This window comes from Henckelia pumila, chromosome 2, assembly GCF_033568475.1.
Source record: "Henckelia pumila isolate YLH828 chromosome 2, ASM3356847v2, whole genome shotgun sequence".
NCBI classification, from domain to species: domain Eukaryota; kingdom Viridiplantae; phylum Streptophyta; class Magnoliopsida; order Lamiales; family Gesneriaceae; genus Henckelia; species Henckelia pumila.
Window position 1 is genome coordinate 15,968,145 of NC_133121.1, and position 24,349 is coordinate 15,992,493.

At 33.4% G+C, this 24,349-nt stretch overlaps 4 protein-coding genes across 6 annotated transcripts; 2 read left to right on the plus strand and 2 right to left on the minus strand.

Moving 5' to 3' along the window:
* The first annotated feature begins 3,307 nt into the window (after positions 1-3,307).
* On the plus strand, positions 3,308-9,418 carry LOC140882536 (casein kinase 1-like protein 10). The gene is made up of 14 exons (XM_073288596.1): positions 3,308-4,012; positions 4,130-4,170; positions 4,828-4,897; positions 5,265-5,413; positions 5,496-5,591; positions 5,872-5,942; positions 6,268-6,329; positions 6,435-6,498; positions 6,615-6,699; positions 7,205-7,331; positions 7,445-7,518; positions 7,603-7,660; positions 8,478-8,611; positions 8,849-9,418. The coding sequence occupies exons 1-14, from the start codon at positions 3,937-3,939 to the stop codon at positions 9,116-9,118; spliced, it is 1,377 nt and encodes a 458-aa protein (XP_073144697.1). The 5' UTR covers positions 3,308-3,936; the 3' UTR covers positions 9,119-9,418.
* Positions 9,419-9,728: 310 nt separating this feature from the next.
* LOC140882537 (large ribosomal subunit protein eL14y) lies at positions 9,729-11,674 on the minus strand. The gene is made up of 5 exons (XM_073288597.1): positions 11,525-11,674; positions 11,273-11,374; positions 10,414-10,543; positions 10,223-10,335; positions 9,729-9,935 (listed from the first exon to the last, which is right to left on the minus strand). The coding sequence occupies exons 1-5, from the start codon at positions 11,525-11,527 to the stop codon at positions 9,879-9,881; spliced, it is 405 nt and encodes a 134-aa protein (XP_073144698.1). The 5' UTR covers positions 11,528-11,674; the 3' UTR covers positions 9,729-9,878.
* A 1,794-nt stretch (positions 11,675-13,468) lies between these two features.
* On the plus strand, positions 13,469-14,792 carry LOC140882142 (CRIB domain-containing protein RIC6-like). 3 transcript variants are annotated; one of them, XM_073287934.1, is made up of 4 exons: positions 13,469-13,780; positions 13,908-14,008; positions 14,129-14,228; positions 14,461-14,792. In XM_073287934.1, exons 1-4 carry the CDS (start codon positions 13,720-13,722, stop codon positions 14,784-14,786), a joined length of 588 nt encoding a protein of 195 aa, XP_073144035.1. In that variant the 5' UTR covers positions 13,469-13,719; the 3' UTR covers positions 14,787-14,792. The 3 variants fall into 3 exon arrangements, with proteins under 3 accessions (XP_073144035.1, XP_073144036.1, XP_073144033.1); XM_073287935.1 differs by having other exon boundaries at positions 13,470-13,780; positions 13,879-14,008; XM_073287932.1 differs by having other exon boundaries at positions 13,471-13,780; positions 13,905-14,008.
* Positions 14,793-15,176: 384 nt separating this feature from the next.
* LOC140882141 (thioredoxin-like fold domain-containing protein MRL7, chloroplastic) lies at positions 15,177-17,467 on the minus strand. Its single transcript, XM_073287931.1, has 6 exons — positions 17,247-17,467; positions 16,171-17,089; positions 15,818-15,902; positions 15,591-15,702; positions 15,393-15,506; positions 15,177-15,307 (listed from the first exon to the last, which is right to left on the minus strand). Exons 2-5 carry the CDS (start codon positions 16,968-16,970, stop codon positions 15,403-15,405), a joined length of 1,101 nt encoding a protein of 366 aa, XP_073144032.1. The 5' UTR covers positions 16,971-17,089; positions 17,247-17,467; the 3' UTR covers positions 15,177-15,307; positions 15,393-15,402.
* Between the last annotated feature and the right edge of the window lie 6,882 nt (positions 17,468-24,349).

Here is a 24,349-nt window from a genome sequence, read left to right on the forward strand (position 1 = left end):
TGTTAAAAAATGCGACTTTGTCTATTTCAATTGTCTCTTCGCAGTTCCAACAGGACGATGTTCGTTGTACTCCTCTGTAATACGTTTCCAACAAGCTTTATCTTTTTGTGCATTTCCAATCACTAGATCGGTGCTTACAGAAATCCATGACCTCACGAGCACCTCGTCTTTTTCCAGTGACCAAACAGTCTTCTTCTTCTTTCGATCATCTTTTTCGTACCTCCGTCTTTGTATTCCTATCGATGGTAATGTTATCGAACCCAAATTGAGATGAATGTGGCGGAAATTGAGAATCCGGTACGGATGTTGGTGTTGCAGCCTCTAAACCAGCCCTTTGATTCTTCTGAAAGGAATGTGGGTGTTGTTGGATTATGAAATCCATGAGGAAGAGGATGCCCCATGTAAATTTGGTTGTCCATCATCGAAAAATACTCATGATGATACATAATATGTGGAGCATGCTAGAACCCACCCAAGCCTTTAAGGCGGCTCCACCCCTGTCTGCACGTGTTCTCTATTTTTTGTTATTTTGGACATAAGTTAAAAAATAGATAAAAGTAGCGACTGAGTTCATGCCAACATAAAGTTTGTATAATTTGATACTGAATCCAATGGTTTAAAATTGATTTGAACATATGTACGAGAATATTAATTACTCACATGCTAGCATTTCATAAATAAAAATGTAAAAACAAACAGTATATAATATAAGTATATTGACACACTAATTCATTTTTTCAGTTATTGATTACAAAATTTACAAATATATAAACATTCAAGATTCTATTTACTTCTTATTTCACTACTAATATATATGAGTAATGCTGCAGGTAGAATGAAGTCTGCACATTAAATCTTACAACATAAAAAATTAAATACAAAAAGTAAAAATTAAATATATCAAAATCTAACAATAAATTGAATACAAAATCCCGCGATAAAATATCAAAATCTCACGCTATAATTGTTGTAGATATCGTTGTACACGATATTTATAATATATTTAGCTATGAGAACCCCGAAAATTTGCTCATAAGAAGAACAGCGGAAAATTTAAATAGAGTTTAATTTTTCAGTTGAGTTGACTTTTTAGTCAAGTTGACCATTTCAGCCGACTATCCATACCAGTTGAGAAGAACTCAACTGAGCATCCAGTTGCCATTTTGCAGTGTTCTAAATGGCGGCCTCCTAGGCTAGGCGGCCCTCGACCGCCACGCCTCGGCATGAGGCGGTCGTTTCAGGCGGCCCAAGCTGCGAGACGGGCGAGGCGGACGGCGAGGCGGTCGAGGCGGGCGAGGCGGGTGCTTGGGCGGTTGAAGCGGTTGAGGCGGCCAAGGCTTTTTAAATGAAGTCAAGGTCCATAGTCAACTAATTTTAAATTATAGTAAAAAATCAATACATTTTAAAATCCTAGTCAAATTTTATCTATTTTAAAACCCTAGATCTTGACTCATTTCAAAAACATTAGCCACTTTTTTTTTTTCATTTTTGCTCTCCCACCCTCCACCACACACCTCAGCCGCCCCCCAAAAAAATGCTTTAAAAAAATTGCGGTAGGCGATCACGGACCGCACCGCCACCCGCCATTTACAACACTGTCATTTTGTAACAGACAAACTGATTTGGCTGAAATTTTATAATAGCCACCAAATTTTTGTAACAACCACATTAATTTGAAATCAAGGTGATTAATGACGATAAATGAGAGGCTACAGTCATAAATGTTCCTGTAAGTAGCACTGAAATTTCAGACTAAAGGTTTACACGATTTCTAATTAAAAGCATAACATAGTTTGAGCATTTAATTGAGCGAATAGAAAACATTAAGTTGAGTACCAGTTGAGCAAGCTTTGGAGCAGTTATGAAACAAGATCGTTTGAACAATTCGAACACTCCGAAAACCAGTTCTGTAAAGTGTAATTGGGCGTTTTAAAGTACCGAAATTTTGTCCAGTTCTGTAAATGTTTTTTTTTCGTTTAAATTGTTTTCAGCTTTGTTTTCTGATTAACCAGCATGACAAACGATCCAATTTTACAAGTACACACTGTGATATTTTTATGCATCAAAATTTATGTTTTAAGTGGTAGGAATATATATTATGAATCTATGTATCTCTGACACTCAGAACCGACGGGTTCTGATCTTTGTACTCCGACCTCACCTTCTAGAGGAGTAACATATAAAAGACTAATATCAATTAACCACGAATTTCATAAATAATTTTGATGCATACTCTGACTCTGATGAACTCTGTTATAAATGTTCGGTTTTATGCTGAGTATATGTGTTATCCCGAAAAATGTATATTTCATGAAAAGAATGTTGGTAAATTCTTCCATTTACTGAGTGAGCACCCTATCACTCACCCACCGTAATACACCCTTCTCAGATATAACCGAATATGAACTCGAAGAAGACGAACAACACAAGTTTTGGGGATGGTAAATAAGTGCTAGAAGCCTGCTGCTAGTCGTAATTTTAATTCCTGTCATTATTAGTTGTATTTCAATTTATTTGATTATGCATTTTTGTCTGCTGCGTATTTAAAGATTCGATTGTAATAAAATAACGTAATTTCAGGTTATGAATGAAAAGACTGGTATTTTTGAACTTTATGAACTTCGAGACTTGTTGTTTAATGTGAATACGTTAAATAACATCGATGTCAACTAAATCCAGTTTCGAAACACGACATTAATATTATATATATATATATATATATATACTCTTGAAGATTGCTACTAATATATTCATGTGATAAAACACATTTTTTTTAAAGCAACACATTCAAGCACTTGATATTATATATACTAGTCGTCGTGGCACACGCGATGCGTGTGTAAAACATGAAAATGACGAAAATTTGATATTTAAAAATATTTATATCTTTAATTCAGAAATAATACAAAACAGAAATAAAAATAAATTAAAAAATGTATATTGTAAATAGTGGATAGGAAATTCGGAGGATGGAGGTTGTTGAAAGTAGTGAGAAGTGAGAAGAAAGTTGAGAGAGAGAGTGATGAGGGATATAAAAGGAATACCATGACACCAAAATCAGTTGGTATATGGTGCTTAGATTTAATAATATAGTAACAGATAGTAAGAGACATATATAACAAAATTTATATATTTTTAAAATGTGATCACGAAGATAATCATGCTTGAGGGACGACGATTGATGAACCGTAACAAAAAACAATTAAAAAGGATCGGAGAACAATAATAAACCGATCCTAAACCGTGGTCACAAGGGCTAACAAAATGTTTACCTACCTAAAAGAGAGACACAAATATAATAATAATAGCATTTACTGGCAGCTTCTTTCCTTCTCCAATCCCCACCACACACATCCCATTATTATCATCAAGAAGCAATCTTTCATCCTTTCCCGGTTTTCTTCAACAAATTCATTGTTTTACCTCTCTCAATTATCACCCTTTATCTCCACCTGTATCTTCTTTTTTCATTACAACCCCGATTCTTCGCTCGACTGTCTTCCCTTTTGGTCGCTCGTAATTGTCATTTTTTTATTGATCAATTGTATATAGAAAAGTTTTTGATGCAAGCCCACCTATTTATCTCGCATTAATTGTTGATCGATCTTGTTTGGGTATGGGGATTGTCGAGGGTGTCGTGCAATTAGGGTTTTGTTCGAGGGTTTGTGTTGTTTTCACGAATGCAGTTCGATAAAAAGGAGGAAGGTTCTCGATCGCTGTTTGTTGACTGATGTATTGGATCTGCAGCCGGGATTGATTTTTTCCCCCCGTTATATAGGATTTATTGCGGTTGAGTGAGTTTATGTAGTCAATTATCGGTCTTTAATTCGAGTTTCTTTTTATAATCCCGAATTAAGACTGAAATACGGAGGATTCAACTTTATACGAGTTTGGGTAATTTGGTGTTTTGCGAGTTATTGAATCGAGTTGATTGCCATGGATCATGTTGTGGGCGGAAAGTTTAAGCTTGGGAGAAAAATTGGGAGTGGTTCATTTGGTGAACTTTACTTGGGTATGGTTTTATTATTACTGACGAGTTGTTATTTGGTACCGTAATTACCTCATGGTTTGTTTGGAAATTGTTATTTTATTGTGCTAACAAGTAAATCTATTTTGTTTATTGTTGCAGGGGTGAACATACAAACTGGAGAAGAAGTAGGCATCAAGTTGGTATGCCCCCGGGTTGCAATTTTATCATTCATTCTTGATTTCTAGTGTAGTCTACAGTGTGGGACTGGGGCAAAAGCTATTAATCTTTTGATGGTTATCATAGTGTTTGCTAGCATCTTTACTCTTTGTTTCATCAAAGTTTGGATGATTGGAATTATGTTTGTAATGTGGTTTCCTTTATTCCTGAACTTTTTTTTAATCTTTAATAGACTAAGCCATTCCGGATGTTTGAAATATAAGAAAAACATTATTGGTTGATGAGTGATGTAATTTCAAAATTAATTATGTTCTATCATGCTTGAGAGGTTTAGTTAAAAGATAAATACTTTTTAAACTTTTAATTTAATTAATACACATTGAAATGTAAACATATGTCTTGGGACGCTGCATCTGATTAGGAACACTATTTTTCAATTAAGTCCTATGGACATGGGAAAATTAGTACGAATAGACTCGGGTGGATTCTAGCACTAAATGCGGAAAGCACACCTCTTTTCCGTATGATAAACATAAATTTATATTTAATTTTTTTAAGTGTGTGCTTGAAAGATTCAAGTTTATCGCGGGGTAAAGGTTAAGGAAGATTTGTCTAATTATTTTCGGCACTGATGAATTGATTATCATCATAAGTTCATTTGTTATTATAACAATTGTCAGGAATCTGTGAAGACCAAGCACCCTCAACTTCATTATGAGTCAAAAATTTATATGCTTCTACAAGGAGGAAGTAAGTCGCCTTCACCCCATTTGCCCCCCATTCCCTGCATTTTTTCGCAAGATCAAACAGTTCTTTTTGATTGAGCACAGTATGGGTTATCATTTTATTCTCGTATGCTCTCGCTAAGATCAGTACTAAATAATTGTCAAATAAAGTTAGGCATGCTTAAATACCCATATTTGTTCATGGAGTAAATGATGCGTTAATCTCATTACTTTTCTAAAGTTGTGTTTTACCTCTTCTGTTCCACCTGGAAGACTTCCTGGGATAATCGGGTGTGCTGTTTTTTCTAGTTGGAGTGTTTATTCTGAAGTACGATATAAGTTGACTTAAGTGGATCTTTAATTTAATTTGATGGCATTCTGTCTTCATGCAGCTGGTATTCCTAGCCTGAAATGGTTTGGGGTTGAAGCCGAATATAATGTCATGGTCATAGACCTTCTAGGACCAAGTCTGGAAGATCTATTCAACTATTGTAACAGGAAATTGTCCTTGAAAACTGTTTTAATGCTTGCGGATCAATTGGTAAGTAGTTTAAATTTTAAGCATTTTCTTTAGACCGGTTATGAATTTTGATTTATCAAGTAAAGGTGCGATCTTATTTTAGATCAACAGAGTTGAATATATGCATTCTAAAGGGTTCCTTCATCGTGACATAAAGCCTGACAACTTTTTGATGGGCTTGGGGCGCAAAGCAAATCAGGTATCTCTTTCTGTTATTCTTAGGTTCCAACCATATATTTGTTTGGGTGATCTGAGCATTACACATGCAACATTTTGACTTCATTTTTATTAATTGACCTTTCTAGAAACTATCATTATCTCGTGCTAATTGATTTGCTGTAATCTTGTAATTTTGTTTTACCATTTGATTGATTAGTGTATGCGCTGCTCTTAGTTGCGTTGAGGGTAGTGTTTCCTGGATGTATGAATGATGTTTGCTACATGTATTTGTTTTAGTGCTGAAATGGTATATCTTGCAGGTTTATGTCATTGATTATGGTCTTGCCAAAAAATATAGGGATCTCCAGACACACAAGCACATACCATACAGGTAGATTCCTATCCCTTTATTAGGCCCAACTCATTTAGTATTGTATCATACTTGTCTCAAGGATGCCTGGACTGGATATGATGGTTGGAACCAATTCTGGAAAACAATACTGGCTTAAAACTAAGAGTGTACAACAATAGTTTGGTATAACACAGTGGTCTTGATCTATGCTATCAAGCAAGATTAAGCAGGATAACATGGTTGCTGGAAGATGGATTTTTGTTAATCCGTCAATAGTGTTTTAACCTTTAACATATACTGACAATTTGTGACAGGTCTATATGTTTTATATGCAGACTGATTGAACTTCTCATTTTGCTTTTAGGGAAAATAAGAATCTCACAGGCACGGCTCGCTACGCTAGTGTCAATACACACCTTGGAGTTGGTGAGTAATGGTGTATTTTAACAAGAATTGTTTCTTATCTTCAAGTTCCTTAGAATTTTTCGGGCTAATTACTTTCATCTCATCATGATTTGCTAATGCTGGCAGAACAAAGCAGAAGAGACGATTTGGAATCTCTTGGTTATGTGCTAATGTATTTTCTGAGAGGAAGGTGAGTTGGACTGGGTGACTTATTGGGTGGGAACTTTTCTACCCTGTTTGGATCTGTCTTGGCAATTGTCTTTGTTACTTTACTTCCATACTGATATTCTTTTTTTAATGTTTCAGCCTTCCTTGGCAGGGACTCAAAGCTGGCACCAAAAAACAAAAATATGACAAGATTAGTGAGAAAAAGATGTTAACTCCTATAGAGGTATATATATACCAAATGCTTGCATAATTAATGTCGCTGTGGCAATGTGTCAAAGTTTGAAATTTATCCTCTCCGCAATGGGGTCAAAAAGTGAATTAATGATTTAACCTGAAGCAACCACCAAGTGTCCCACTTTGTTCGCTTGATATGCCCGTCTTGCAACCTACATCTGCGAAGTGTTTTTGTTCTCTTGATGCCTTGGCTGCTGTTAGTGCTTGATATATGAGTCATGGTTGCTTGACACAAAAATAGTTTGAAGACAAATGGAACCTTTTTTGTTTGAAATTTTCGTTTGCGTTGCATTCAATCAAACAAAGCAAAAGGATTAACTGTTTCAGTATTTGTACCTTATTGTGGTTTGTTCAAGTATATTATCTACTCGTATAACGGATGCTCATATCATCCTTGGTTGATTCGACTTGCCCTTTCTAGATTTGAGAGTTCATTTGTTGTATTACACGTGACTTATGAGACCTGATAGTTCACATGATTTGGTACTTTGCAGGTGCTGTGCAAATCATATCCATCAGAATTCATATCATATTTTCACTACTGCCGTTCTTTAAGATTTGAGGACAAGCCTGATTATTCTTATTTGAAGAGGCTTTTTAGGGATTTATTTATTCGTGAAGGTAATGATTTCTAAATTTTATCTGTCTCTGTATATTTTCTTCCTTTCTCAATATTTTAAGTATTTGCTCGAGCATCTTGTAGTGAAGTTTGGATGTCTTGCAATATTTTGCAGGTTACCAATTTGATTATGTGTTTGATTGGACCATATTGAAGTATCCCCAGATTGGAGCCAGTTCCAGATCAAGAGTAAATATATGCATTTTATTCTCTTCTCCAGCCCTTTTTTATACTTCATGATGTGAAAGTAGTAATTATTGCATTTACTTTCAGAATCCCCCTGGCAATGCAGTGGCTGGAACTTCTGGTGAAAGACCAGGAAGAACATCTGGTAATCACTCGGATATCTAAATTTAATTGACGGTGCATAATTTACAAATTTATGAATGTTCAGAACCTATGATGTAAAGTGTGTGGTAAATAAAAGTAAAATTGAATCCTGAATCAGCATTTGCGGGCAAATAGCATTTTACGCCCTTTATTGAAACACAAAAAATCGCAGAATCTCCTGTATAGTGTTAATAGGCTTTGGCACCGCTTTTTTTCTTAAAAAAATAAAAAATCGAGCATATTTAACCCTTGTGATTTTAAAAGTCAAGTACATTTATCCAATTTGTGAGGGGTTTTATGCTTGATTTTTGGAAACATGGGGTTCTAAATCCAATTAATTTTACACAAAAGGGTTTTTCACTTTTTTCAATTTTCACAGGGCGGCGATGCAATTTGCCCCAATATTTTTGAATCAAATTATATTCTATAGCTGGCAGGTGCAGGCAAAACTGAGCAAATGATGGGAAGATATTATCTAAGATTCCAAGTTCTGAGTTAACTTAATGATTAATGAGAACTATTGTTGTATGTTGAATGACGTTGTCACACCTCAGATCTCAAAAACTGCTGTTATTTCAAAAATTGCCAGAATTTGAATATGTCATTGATGTACTGCAGTACCGGTCATAAATTAAAAAAGCCATTGGAGCTACTACTTGAGGTTTTAAGTGCTGAAAACCGAGAGAGATCATCCATGAATGTGTTTTTGTGCTTGCATTATGAGTTAACACGTTCATTTTCTCACTAAAATATGTACTCCATATATCTAATGGTAGATTTATGATTGGTCTCATGTCTTGTTTGGTTGTGTCGTCTAGTGGGGCAAGATCTTCGAGATAAATTTTCAGGTGCAGTTGAAGCCTTCTCTAGGAGGAATTCTTCAGGTCCTGCTCGGCATGGGGATCATTCCAGACACAGGACGTCAGATGATATGCCTACATCCAAGGACGTGGTATTTATTCCTTTTTCTTCTGTATAAATATATTTTCATTTGATCGTTTCCTCTGGTTTTCCTGCATTGAATTCCCGATTCTCATATTCTAGCTACGCATCATCTGCTTGTGACGCACGTGCTTGGACAATGCAACAGTGGTTCTGATACAATAGATGTATCCTTGAGGCTTGAACTATGAAATTTTGCTTTTAATATTTTGAAGAAATATGTCTGAAGTTCTTGATTTTATTGCAGCATCCTGATTCAGAAAAAGGCCGCACTTCTCGAAATGTCAGCTCTTCGAAGAGAGCAGCTGTTTCAACCAGCAGGCCAAGCTCCTCCGGCGAGGTAACTGATGGCCGTTCTAGTAGACTGGTCTCGAGCAGTGGTCGTATATCTACTGCACAAAGAATTCAACCCGGCATTGATCCGAACAAGCCATCATCCTTTTCTCGTGCTGCTATTACTAAAGGCTCTCGTGATGACCCGCTTCGTAGTTTTGATTTCCTCTCAATAAGGAAGTAACTTGAACTGCAAATGTTAATCTATTTAAGGTGATGATATCTTATTGTTGTAAATGTGAAATGTGTAATTTGTCGGACGCCACCGCATTTTGCGCGGTAAGTCATCAGGAAGAGGTGCGTCTCTGTTGCTTGTAAAACAAAGCATCGGTTGCGCATCCAAGAAGTTTTTAGTTTTACGCGGTAGCTCTTGTTTTCCAAGACTACGTTAGGTGTAACACGTGTCATTTATACCTTAGTCAAATTTTAATGTAATGATTTTGAATCCGACGTTTATTCTTCATCAATTTCAAAGAGACGTGTTACAGAAGTTCTATAACAATTACACTTACTGAACTCGAGAGGATTAGCAAACCTTGCATCTCCAAAAAATTTTCACAAGTCAATCAACCAGCGATGAAGTTGGTGTGAAATTTAGAGCTTCCACGATAATCTGATAGGTGATAACGCAACGTTCCAGCCTAAACAATCGGCTTCAAAACGGGCATTGTTGAATAACAACCAGAAAATCTCCCACGAGGGAGAGCAGTCAGCCAAAATTTGTTCCAAAACCAATGGGTTAAATTAAAAAACCAACTGCAGAATAAAACAACAATCCCTTCTGAACTGAAACGTGCATTAAAAAGCCTACTAAACATTGATTCATAGAATAAAGTAAGCCGATTTTGAATGTTTCCATCCCAGCAGACGTAGGACTAAGAAAATATTGCATGAAAATCTAATACAAGTTTGAAACCATACGATAAAATTGTAAAAAACAGAAATTAGGCAGCGCTCTCTTTCTTAAGCTTTGCAAGCTCTTGCCTTACCACTCCAGCTTTCTGCAGTTACATAGAAGCATACAGTTAGACCACTAAAACAGCTTTTATGGTTTATTTTTTTTTTTTCTGAGAGACCTCCTTGCCCCAAAAAATTAATACTGCATGAGCCATTGGTCCAAGTATCAAATAACGCAGCTTACACGACAAAGTGCATAACAATTTAAACAGTGGTCACACCCTAGTTGCGAGGTGCGACGATCAATGGCTGAGCAAACATATTGATTCCCTTTCCAATTCTTCTAGGGCGAGCAACTTTTAAAAGTAATCAAATCAATCCATTTATATACCTTGATTTTGGCCAACATTAATTTGAATCTATCAAAATCATTCAAAGATGCCCTTCTCTTTTGTACTATCAACTTTCTTCCCCAGGAACTCTTTTCCCATTTGCCCTTCACATCTGCCAGAAGAGCCAAAAATTTGAATTTCACCATTGAATGCAAGCAGGATAGTGTAAATTCTAGTTCAAAACGCTCACCCGCAGCTTCCATTGCAGCAATAAGGGTCTTCTTCTTAGGAACTCTTTTGATGTCAATCTTAATATCCGTAAGAGATAGCCTCTTGAAATTCATTTGGCTTCTTACCATATCAGGGGAATCCACAAGAGCCTGCCATCAAACAAAATAGCTTAAACGATAGGGAAGGCACCAACTTTTCAATCCATTTAGCAATCGCATCAATAAAACCAGTGTCCAGAATGATCCAGATACACCCAGGCTTCATGGACTCTACCAGAGTAAGTAACAACCCAAGCATTGCACTAATATATATAACCAAAAGAATGGTGCAGTTATTATCGACAAATCGAAATAAAAAAAAGTTCAACTCAAGCATCCATTCTCAACCTTGATGAGCTCGGAATTGGAACATTAAAATTTTCAAAAAGATTGCTTTCAAATTCATTATAAGATGATCATAATTTGACATATGACCCATTAACAGGTACAAATAATTTACAGTACACCAATTAACCAAGGAAGTAAGCAAACTAACAAGTTGATCAATCGATCTAAAATCCCAAGCAAATCAAAAAGCATAAAAAGAAACTGAATTCCCGATCCCAATTTCAATTTCCCTCGTTCTTTATAAGCTACCAGCTCAGAGTAACCTCCAACAGGTAAAAACGTCGACTAAAATTTAATCCAAATTCAACTGCGCGCAAAGATGGCATCATGATGGGATCTAAGTTGCACCAAAAATTTCGCATATATTTTTTAAAAAATCCTATAAATATGTATAATATAACATTTAACTCGCCTCATTCCCATAAAAAAGTTGATTCAGACCAAAATATGAATTATAGAGGCATACAAGAAATGAACAGAAAATCTACATACTCGGTTCTGGTCGATGACGTCAACAATGACGACAAGTTTGCCATATTCCTTCCCGTAATTCACGAGTGCCACTCTTCCAATCTCCACATATCTTTTGAACGGCTACATAGAATCAGCAAAAAAATATACCAGAAGTCACGCATTTTGCATTCAAATCCACAGAGTGATCAACATTGACACAGAGATATACATAAACAGAAAAATCATAAATTGTCTGGGGGGAAAAGACAGATGACGATTTCGGGAACTCACCATTTTCGGTGATCTCTGTGCGAGCGTTGAGGGAGTTAGGAAAGAGGCGGATTTGGAGCGACGAGTATTCGCAAAATTAGGGTTTTTATGAGGTTTTCTTATTCGCAACCTGGACTGTTTTACTAAAATCTGGGCTTTGGGCCATTTTTCAGCAGAGTTTTGGGCTTTATTTGTTCAATTGTCAGGTTTACGTATATGTGCTTTTTAAGAGATTTATATTTATATTAGTTCCTACGTAGTTTATTTGATAGTGTTTGAGAGAGCTTCTAAAAAGTACTTCTCAACTTTTTTTCAACAAAATTTCAAAAAATTTCAAAATTTTGTTAAGAAAAAACTGAAAAGTGTTTCATAAAAGCTCTCTGAAACACTACCTTCGTGTAATACGAGTGTTTGAGACACTGAAGTAGGTGAAAACCTGAGTTTGTGGTTAACAGTTTCTCCGATTAGCACGTTTTACAGAATTTGTCCCATTACGACCAAGCGAAGGTTAATTTATTATCTACACTTCTATACCATTATATAAAAGATGTGCTTATTATAGTAACTACCTTGAAGACACCAAATTTATTTATCCCAAAACTACCCTTTTCTACACAATATTTAACTAAAAACTTCTTACTAACTCCATGATTTACTTTTTTAAAAAAACTTCTCCTCTACACACACAAAATGTGTGCATTTTTTACTAGTTGTTATAAAAAATTTCAATATATTAATGTCTCATATCAAAGTATTCAATTTTTTTTATTAGTTCAATTCACTTTTGATATTTGATGAATTTTGTACAGAAAGATATGAATCTTTTATTTATATTAGTATGAATTGATGTTGTGAAACTATAATTCGAACATACATTACACTATCAAATCAGTCAAATTAACAAGCCAATCGAAATAGTTAGTTCTTAGATGTAAATGTAATATGGTTTTTTTACTTGTTTTTGTTCTCGCTCGGATTCGAACCCAAACAATTGAATCCAAACCCAAACATTAGTCTACAGCAGTTCATGTGAACTGAAAATCAATAAAACCGTTTCATTCCGTCAAATGTCAAATTATCAATCAACATGGACTGAAGGGCAGTTGAAAACAGTCCACAAATGAAAAATCAGTCTAAAAGTATCAATAAATTGAAAATTAGTCGAAATCAGTCAACATAAACTGAAAATCAGTTAAGTTGTCCAAATGAACTAATTTTTTTTTGAAAATTAATTGAAATCAGTCCACATGAACCAAAAAACAATCAAAAACCAATATAGACACGATTCATTAAAAGATTATATAGCAAAATGATTGAAAAATGATAACATGACGACACTCTTTTCCTCTGCTATGTCATCCTTATACTTCGCAAAATAATCGAACAAAGAACGATCAATCAGAAAAAAGGATGAAAGATGATTGCTTCGCAATATTTCGTTCTTTGCAATTTTTAGACGGTCTCACATTCAATTGCGTGATATATAATATATATATATATATATATATATATATATATATCCGATCTGACTTAAGAAAACAATATTATTTTTTTATGTTAAAAAAATTAATTTCTATTGTAAATATGAATCAAATCAACTCGTCTCATAAATTTACATCACACATTATTTAATTTCAGATTATATAATACAAATGTTCTATATATATATATGTGTGTGTGTGGGTTAATCTTACCGGTTAGTTCGATTGTCAATTTGTCATGAAATAAATTCAATACAGCTCAAAGAAAGTTATTAAGGTAGCTATAGTTGATTAGCATATCAAGACTAAAATTAGGCTTTATTGGTGGCGAGTAAAGGTCACCCGCAATTATAGTGAAACCATAGTTTTCTTGTTTTTTGATTAATGGGCATCAAGCACAAAGAATTCACTGCCATTGAAAATGATGGAGATTTTGTGTTCACATCATTCACATTTCACAGATAGTGATAGATTTTTTCCCCCCCTTCAAATTTCTTATATTTTTTAAATAAAATAAAATTTAGAGAAAATACCTCCAAAAAAAGTTGAGATACTCTTTAGCACAAAGATCTTTCTTATACTTTTATCATACATTGCATGGATAAATTTTAAGCCCATGAGATTTACACCAACTTTCCAAATTCATGGAGGGTTGGTTTTCTCATGGTAATCAGTAATTTTAACCAATCCATGCATGTTTGTTTCTTGAATTACAAAGAAAGAAAGATCTAAACAATGTCGTCGGCTAAAATGAAAGGCCTTTTGAAAGGCCTGAGATACATTTCACAGATATTTGGTAAGTGTTTGTAATCCAACATATAGTTTTTTTTTGTATCTTTCTTATAAATTTTTCTGCGTCACAATAAGCTCGATTTCGATTTCGCGCCATGTAAGCTACCTATACATACTTTGCCATGTAGAAGAAGAAAAAGAAGCAGAAATGCAGATTGGCTTCCCCACAGATGTAAAGCATGTGGCTCACATAGGATGGGATGGGTCATCAAATAATGATGCACCAAGCTGGGTAAAAATATGTTCCATTTTTATTTTTTGCAAATTCGCTCCTTTTTCCCGTTGATGATTGATTATATCCAGTTTTGTAATTAAGGGAGAAGATTTTGAGACACTTTGTCTGATTTTGTAGATGAACGAGTATAAATCACCAACGGAATTCCAATCAGCACCTTTGAGTTCCCCAAGAGATTCGAGAGAAGACATTAATGAAATCAAATGGGTTTCTCAAGGTTCTCACTTGTTTCATTTGTTCACACAGAATTCGAACTCAAATTATTTCAAGATAGATATTGTATATTTTCATGAGCCACTTGTTCTAACATCACAACGCCTCGAAGAACTTTGATCAATCGCAATATGTTTTGAGATATATCACTCGATCACTTGTTCTGAGACCATAGTCATGTCTTAAAAGAGCTTTGACTAATGACTTATTGATTGGGAATGTTTTGGTTCTTGCAGATTCAGGAAGAGGCAGCAGAAGAACAAAGTCTCCAGCCCGAGAGCATCACGAATTACCAAATTCATCCAGACGCCAGTCCTCAACAGACAGCGTTACAAATGAATCCCCAAAGAAAAAGGATTCATCGAGCAAATCAAGGCAACCAAGACGACACCACTTGAAGGATTCCTGTCTAAAAGAATCAAGCTCAGGAAATGATTCACCCTCAAGAGAACTACCGGATCTCCCCAAGAAATCACGCCGAAAGAAGTCCAAAGAATCAGTCACACGTGGTGGATCGTCGAAAATAAAGTCCAAAGGGATGACTGCTGACCGGACACACTAAGTTTTCACCGGATTCAGATGCAGGAGCCACTTGCTGAATCCTGATCTATGTTAAAATTGCCCAGGTCTAAGCTGAAGCCTACTCCAAATTCCAACGCTAGCTTTACAAGATGATCAAGGAAAGGGAAGTACTGTAGTTTCTAAAGAATACCGATGTTTTCTTTATGCTTATTTGTTGGGTTTTTCCTATACTTAAGTTTTGGCCTAGGAAGCTAGAGGCTGCTGCACTTTCCCAATTCGAAGCAACATTTTTTCAGATTGATGATGATCACTAGTGTAAACCAACTTTGATTTTTATGTCTTTTGAAAGTCTCGTCATTGGGAAGATTAGCTTCAATCGGTGTAAAGTGGTTGGCATAGAATCCAGATTATAGATGAGTGATATATATGTAGCGTTTTTCTAATGTGATAGAATTGTTCAGAAAGCCTCTTTGATAACACTAGTCTTAGAGTCTCAACCTTCGCACAGTTTTAACCGTTCTTTACAAAGAATTGTTCACAACAGATGATGGATTCCACTAACTGCATTCAGATACCATAAAATCTTCAGTTAAGATTCAAAAGGCACACGAATAAACAAAACGAGTATCAAAGCAAATGAAATTACCTCCATCGGACTAATGTGGTGGAGATTGTGGGTCGTAGTTAACGCAGGAAGGTTTTTTCGCGTTATAGTAAAAATGAGCAATCATCTGTACCAACTCATCAGCTGATTTATAGCCTAAATATTGCACTAAATGTCATCATTTCGAACAAATAAAGATTTGCTGCATATATAAAATAAAATACCATAGATATGAACTACCTTTTTCCCTGTACAGTACTTTATTTCCTCTAAGGAACAGGATCTGCGGGCACTCTTTAACTTTAAGAGCATATGCTAAATCTCTTTCAATGTTGATATCAATCTTAACAGTCTGATTTAAAAAAAGAATCAGCCATAACAAACAGGTAAAAAATAAAGAACAACGAGGAATTCTGTTGGGATTAACCATGCAAAAAGCAACAAGGATGAGATATCAAATCACAAACCCGAGGAGGCAATCTATCTTTGGCTTTCCAGTACACCATTGCTGCATTTTCCAATTCCTTTAAAACCTTCCAATTATCGCTTGCCCTGAAATGACAAACAATAAAACTAGATTTAATCTAGATTGACGAATTGCTATACGCAGCATAATGAATGCCATATAAAATATCACAATCTATTCCTCTCTAACTTAACAAAAGGACCGCAAGTCACAGGGGCAGACCCAATGAAGTGGAGCTAAACCAAAATAAAGTTGAAACTTTGCGTAAATTTTACAAATATACTAGTTTCTCCCATCAAATGCATTGAGTTTGCCCCCAACATAATTACGGGATTTCAACTCTAGTGTACTTGCCGGTTGTATCTTTCAAAGACCAGGACAATTAGTGGGCTAGGATGGAAAGCAAAGCTCTCCCACTCAAGGCAGTTGATCTCCTTTACCAAACCATCGTCGATCTCTCCCTCCCAATCAATCTCATGCCCATCATCACCTACAACATTTTTAATAGGATGCTGTTCAAAATACTCAGAGGCTCTGATTCCCCAACCAACATCAGCATCCAAAGGCCAATCCGGTGCATCCTCTTCAATCAGCATCTTCTTCTTGCTTGAGTCACCGTCTTGATCTTCATCACCATCATCATCATCATCATCATCATCATCCGACGCGTCGCTGTCTAAACTGATGTCATTTTCAACCTTGTCCTTCATGATTTTTTCCATATTCTTCAGAATTTCCGGATTCTGCTGTCTGATTGATGAAAAGGTTCTTTCTAGTGAATCACGCACGTAATCCTCAACCGCGGCTGCTTCACTCCTGCGACCACGCCTAGGCCGCTTAGGTTTCATTGGAGGAAAAAGTTTCTCGGGATTCTTGTCCTCGGTTTGAGGAACTTCAGATTTTTTAGCCCGATATTTTCCTCTAGCTTTCAGCTCAGGAATCTGGCTTGGATTACTATCAGAATTTGGATCGGATTTAGTTGAATCAGCAACGCATACAAACTTGCATCCCCGATTCATGGGCAATCGTACAAAGAAACGAGAACCCGAGACAGAAACCGAAACCCAAGGATGAGATGGGGCACGGGTAGGAAGCAGCAACGATGAAGAATGCAACCCCCGGTTAGCACTAAAAGCTGAAATAGACGACATCATCTCTTGGTCGTTAAAGCAGAATCTTACTGCCGTCAGCAGCACACAGTGTCGTTCCAAATCCAAAACCAGCTAAAGACACGCAGCACAGAAAGCTGCGAGCGAAGTCAATACGGAATCAGCTGCACGAGATAGAAATTAATGAGAAAAAAAAATTTAAAAAGTGGATTATGTCAACAGAACAAGATAGATACTTGAGTAAGCAAAACATCAAACATATGGCATGCAACCAAAACGGGTAATTCACGATAATTAAGAAAAAATGCATTCTTTCACCACCTCTTCGTAGGGGAGAGGGAGAGAGATTACAGAATCTCCGTTGATGGCGGCGCCGCCGCCGGTGAAGAAATGTGACGTGCTTCTGGGATTTTAGCTCGACTGCTTACCAGTACTTGAGGATTCCGACTTTTGTCCTTTTTGGTTCTTTTCAACTGGCTTCTTAAATGAATTAATTTTTAAATTTTTTATGGGTGATTTTTATTTTAATTTTATGTACTTTAATTCATACAAGGTACTTGGAATTTGATTTCAAGAATCAAGACTACATAAATTTAGGTGTCTCATTTTTATCACATTTTTGGCGTGTAAATTTGATATAGATCTTTTACATGCATGTTTGAATAAGAAATAAATAATATTGAATAAATAATAATATGTTTGATTTGATTTATTAAATTTGAGATAAGATGATAAATTATAATTTTATTATTTTCAAATATTAATAAATATAAATAATATATATAAGATAATATTGTAAGGTTCCATTTGATGATAGATTCATCTGAGATAAATTTTTAATTTTTTTTATTTGTGTGATAATATATGTACAAAATTGTAACCAAACCATATTTGACTGTATTGGCTTATTAAACAATCCTATCATATCAGCTCAATAAAACATAACCTTATTTCATATTAAATTCATTCATCCGAATATTACCTTGTTTGTTAAGTAAATAAAGTAATTTAAAATAATAGATTGAATTGTTTTTTTAATAAAAAAAATAGCAATCTTATGATTTAAACATAATTATTTTTTTTAAAAAAAAAACATATTAATAATGTGAATTCCAAAAGACTTTAATATCCGACACACTTTTTATTTAATAAGAGCGAGATGTTAATTTTGATGTTATATGCACGTCAATATTCACATTGAAAAAGATTGAGTATAAAAAATTTATTTTTCAAAATCTCATGATACAAGATTGTAAAATCTCACGATGTAGTAGTGTTGGGGGCAATAATTGTCCCTACTGGTAAAGCGGTCGAACCATATCACTTGGACTTCTGTGCGATTTAAAATAATTGAGTTGCACTATTACCATCAGCTATAGCTTTTGGTAAAACGACAAGCTATCAATCCTACAATTGGTATCAAAGTCAAGGTCATGGGTTCGATTCTCATTGATTGCAAAGAGTACAATTATTGGGAGAGAGATTGTTGGAGTGCAATAATTGTCCCTGACTCCCTGCTGATAGAACGGTCGAACCATGACAATTGGGCTACTGTGCGATTTAAAAAATTCAGTTATAATTTTTGATAAAAGTACAAGCGCTCGATCCTAAAAATATCAACATTTCAGGATATAATATAGTAGATATCGTGTACAATATATTGAATATACTTTTAACATTATTAATCTGATTATTATGATCATCAACTGATTAAGACGTGCTCGCAAGCAGTAATTTTAAAAACAAAGTGATTATTGGATTTTTATTTACAAACTTTTGGGAGTATTTGCGGCCATTAAAAAATGTACTTATTGCCCATTAACTAAAAAACAATTAGTTTCATATGTTATTTTTTAAATCCAAATTATGTGTTAGCTTATGATTAATTTAAATTCAATTCAAAACATGATTATATGAAAATTTTGATTTTCAAGTGATTTGGTAAATAGTAATACTCTAATAATTTTTTTTTTTTTTTATCAAACATTACCTACTTATGATTTTCAAATTTTTCAATTTTTTTTCAAACACTATGTACTTCTGAATTTTTCCTAATTTTTCGTAATCTATAGATTTAAACTACTAATTAATCATGATAGCATATATTTTTGTAAACACTTCCTAATTAATCACTTTAGTTCATCTCTAAAATTTACTTGGAAGTCGACAAGTCGTGCATGGATCGAAAGATCTAATTTACGATAAAAGATTTGCTATATGAGTTTAGTTAACATCCATCTCGCACGTATATATTTAAAAGAGTTATTTGCATCAACAACCCCTGTGAAATATTGAAAATCCACACTTATCCCCTGTAAAATTTTAATAGGCATCTTCAACCCTAATCTTTTAAAAAATTAGCACACTCGCCCCTTCAGATGAGTGATTGTTGCGCACGCGCCCTTCATGCGACTGAACAAAGATTTTGATATTTTTTTGCACCAAATAACCCTGTAAAATATTAAAAATACATATTTGACCCCTGTAAAAATAATTTTTAAATCTATTCAACCCAAAATGCATAATTGTTAATAAAATACAATTATAAATATTTAGAAAACATTTTTTGTTCTATTAATTTTTATTTTTTTATTTTAAATGTATTATCATTAATTAATTATTTTCTAAAAAATAGTATTACTTTATCCTCTTATCATTATTTTATTAAATTCACTTTGTATTTCCAACTTTTTCATTAAGCATGCATTCATAAACAAGTAATTAAATAATTTCAAGTACCAAAATATTGAACTAAACTGATAAGTTCAAACATATTGTTTTTTCGATTTAGGACTATATATTAATGAACCAAAATTTAAATTTTTCAAAAATATGCATTGCACAATATGCAATAAATAATAAAAAAAGTAACATGCTTATATAATTCTAAATCGAAATAGTAACATTTATTAACTTATCATTTGGTTCAATATTTTGGTATTTTTAGATATTTAAATTATTATTTATGAATCATGTTTAATGAAAAAGTTGAAGACACGAAGTGATTTGATAAAATAATGATAACGAGATAAAGTAATAAATTTTTTTAAAAATAAATTTATTAAAAATTATAAAATTAAAATTAAAAATAAAAATAAATTAAAATGTTTGGTTCTTATCATTCACTTATCATTTTGATTTAATATTTTGGTACTTTTAGGTATTTAAATCTCGTTTATAAATGCATTTTTAATGGAGAAGTTGGAAACAAGAAGAAAGTTTAATTAAATAATGATACAAGATAAAATAATAATATTTTTTAGAAAAAAATTATATAATCATAATAAATTTAAAATTAAAAATAAATTAATAAAACGAAAAATATTTGCTAAATATTTTATAATTAGATTTTAATAAAAATTGTGTTTTATGACTTGAATAGATTTAAAAATTATTTTCACAGGGGTCAAATATGCATTTTTAATATTTTACAAGGGTATTTTGTGCAAAAAAAAATATCAAAATATTTGCACTGTCGCATGAGGGGCGCGTGCGTAACAAGCACTCATCTGAAGGGGCGAGTGTGCTAATTTTTTAAAAGGTCAGGATTGAAGATGCCTATTAAAATTTCACAAGGGAGAAATATGCATTTTCAAATTGGTGCAAATAACTCATATTTAAAATTCGTCATAATTTTCGAAGTTACTTTGATATGAAATGAATTTGAAACAATTTGATATGAATTTTGAATTTAAAAACAAGTTAAATAAAATCCATCAATCTAAAATTAACAAAATAATAATCGAGACATGCATCCTGGAAGATTTTCGACTAGTATTTCCATTTGAGGATATTTTATTCGATCATAAATCTATCCGTAAAATTATCAATATTGAACTTTTTTCTTAAATATAAATTTATTTATTTTTCATTGTGAATGACCAATATATCCCTGGTCCTAGGACGGCGCCCGTTCAATTTGGAGATGGTTTTAGTTTAGAAATCTACATTGATGCATTATTTGGTGATTAATAACATCAATTAATGTTCATGCACAAATATGGGTGCATGAATTATTAATCAGTCAGTCCAAAAATTCATACATATTAATCTCGTTATATACCATAAATAAAAATAATAGTATATATGCGATGTGTGTATAAAATTATAAATGAGTGTTGATATTAAATGAATGTGCGTGTGATATGATACAAAGAGAAAATATTTAATAGATTTGTGAAGTACCGAATTTCAAATCTTTGATTTGGGGTGATATGATAAATCATTGAACCATTAGATTAATAATTAATATAACATTCGTAAGGTATGTTGAACTCAACTGATCGAAAAATATAATTTTATCAGTTGTTTCCTTGAATATTAAATTTTGACGGTCCAATTATACAATTTTATGAGGAAAATTACAAATTTCGGTATATTAATTCTTTACAATTTCGATCTATATTATCAAAAGTTATCATTAGACCATTAGCTTTGTTGTTTTTTTGGTTTCAATTTTGTTTCATTTTCTAATATAATGTTGATTTTGAGTCAGTGTAACGTTCATATATTGTGCAGTGTCACATCATCAGTTTAATTTAAAAAATGACTTAAATTACCAAAAATAAAATATTGAAACCCAATTTTTTTTTAAAAAAATATACACCATTCTAATTTTATGATTATTAATAATAACTTGATGTATGCGTGTATCTATCAAATAATAGTCAATTAACATGTTCTTTGAATAGTTTTTAAACCATTTCACACGTGTCTCAATATTGAGGTTAATTAACAATGTATTCAAGTTTCAACATATTGTTAAGTATTTTTTTTGGGAAAATAAATTTTTTGGTCTAGTAATTTTACCCCCATTGTGTTTTGGTTCATTAACTTTTTCTATGTGGGTTTTGGTACACTAACTTTGTATTTTCAGTGTTTTTTGGTTCAACTACATATGTGTCAGCTTCTGATTGATCCACGTCATCATTTTGGACCAATCAGAAATTAACACGTATGCAGTTGAACAAAAAAAAAACTGAAAATGCAAAGTTAGTGTACCAAAACCCACATCGAAAAAGTTAATGGACCAAAACTAAAACATGAACAAGTTAATTGACCAAAAATTTTTTATTTTTTTTTTATTTGTGTATCCTGTTCTTCAGTAATTTAAAACATGTTAATGTACGTAAAAAACTCATTTTATAGTCTAACTATGTGTCTTGAATTTGAATCTCACCAATTGCATGACTCCGCAAACATTGCAAATAACTTCTAGCAAGGGACAAAGTCCAGCCGCGACTAAGATGACCAAGTTTTGGAGCGAACACATGAACTTGGCCCGAGTGCACTTAAAGAAGGCACAACGGCGCATGAAGAAATGGGCCGATGCAAAGAGAAGGCAACAAGAGTACTCCATCGGAGACTAAGTGCTCATAAAGCTCTTGTCGCATAAATTTAAAGCCTTCCAAGGGGTACACAAGGGTCTAATCCGAAAGTATGAAGGACCCTTTACGATCATTTCAAGGGTTGGAAAAATGTCATATCGTCTCGACCTCCCCAACACATTGAAGATTCATCCGGTCTTCCATGTGAGCATGTTAAAGCCTTATTATTCAGATGAGGAAGACACAAGCTGAGGCGATTCTCACCGAGTACCTCCTGTAGTAACAATTTCCTTTGACAAAGATGTTGAAGAAATGCTTGCCAAACGCATTGAGCGGCGACGTGGAGTGCAACCTAGCACTCAATATCTGATAAAGTGAAAGGGATTGCCAGAGTCTGAAGCTACATTGAAACAAGAGATGTCTTGTGGCAATTCAAGGAATTACTCCAACAATTTGAGGCGACGGGTGCGTCAGCCGAATAGGTGGGGGAGAATGTCACAACCGATACCTTCTTGTGCATTCCGGAAGATTCTAAAGCATGGTGCAAGGTAGAGCTTGTGGATATTCTAGAAGTCTCTACATTATTCATGATATGGATTTATGTAGAATCCAATGTACTTGTACATACATGACTTGTATAGACTCATGTACTAGGAAGGATCTAGAATTGTGTAGGTTGTAGAAGCTTCTGGAGAGTTAATCTCCACCATTATAAAAGGGACCATCATTTGTTACACACCAAGTTTGAAAGCAATACAAAACATTCTCCAAGCTCTCTATTGTGTTTACTCAAACACTTAGACATACTTGCGCAACAAAGGTTACTTTGCTAGTATTCGTGACGGGCGTAGTCAATGAGCAAAGGCCGCACGTGATCTTAGAAGGGCTAAATGCGTGACAAATAGGGTGAATCTTTCACCCCAATTATATCAAATATATATAAATATATATAGTTTTTGAAAAATAAATTTAAAAAATTTATCTTAGATTAATATTTTCCTTTTATGAGATGAAGATTATATAGATAAATATATAACATTTATCTATAATTTATAAATACTAAAAAAAACTCATCCACTTGTTTGCCCATTAATTTTTTGAATTAATTAATAATTATACTCTCCTGCTTTTTTTCATTTTCAATTTTTTTTAAAGGTATCCTATAACTATAACAATTAAGGATAAACTAGCTTATTAAAAAAATAGATATATTCAGTTACAATAATGAATGAATTACCAAAATTAAAAAGAGTGCTGATTTATGAGAATATGAATTTGAATAAAATATATTTAGCTACTTCTCATGTAATGATAGTAAGTAATTGACACCAACGTTCCGCACATGTCTCCCATTGGAATTGTAAAAAAACAAAACTCATTCTTAGGTTTGCGGGTAGACTCCTATAATAGGAAAATAAAACACACCTACAATAGGAAAATAAAACACAAAGTCATCCGATGCATATTTATATTAAAAATAATATTGTAGATATGAAGAACAAATTTTTTATTAGTTGAGTGGATATCTATCATAAAATTGGCTTATGAGACGATGAATTTTTCGTGTGTGTATATAAAAAAAAATATAACGCTTTTTTTCATTGAAATCACAAAATTATAGCATGACATAACCATTTATATTATATATTTTTATTTATCAATATTTTGTTTTTAGCATCAATACTTTTGGTTTTCAAATTTTAGGAAAGAATATGCTTATTCAAGTATATTAATCCAAATATAAATATTCGTGTTTCTGTTTTTGAGTTGGAGTGATATATATATTTTTAATTAAGTCTCAAACTCAAAATATTCTTGCAAACTTAAGATTTTGATTTCAAATAGACATTCATCGGTCGATTATGCTCCAATTTTAGCTTTTAAATAAAATGATTAGTCGTACTCATATATATATATATCCAACAAATTGTTCGTTCATTTAATTAAAATGAATATTTATACATATATATTCAGTAGTATTTAGCTTTTAATAACTCTCTCACAAAATATATCTGTAAAAAAAAAAAAAACTATCTCTAAAAATATTTTTTTGGGATAAATTCAGAACCCACATTAACTAACAAATTTATGCCCCAC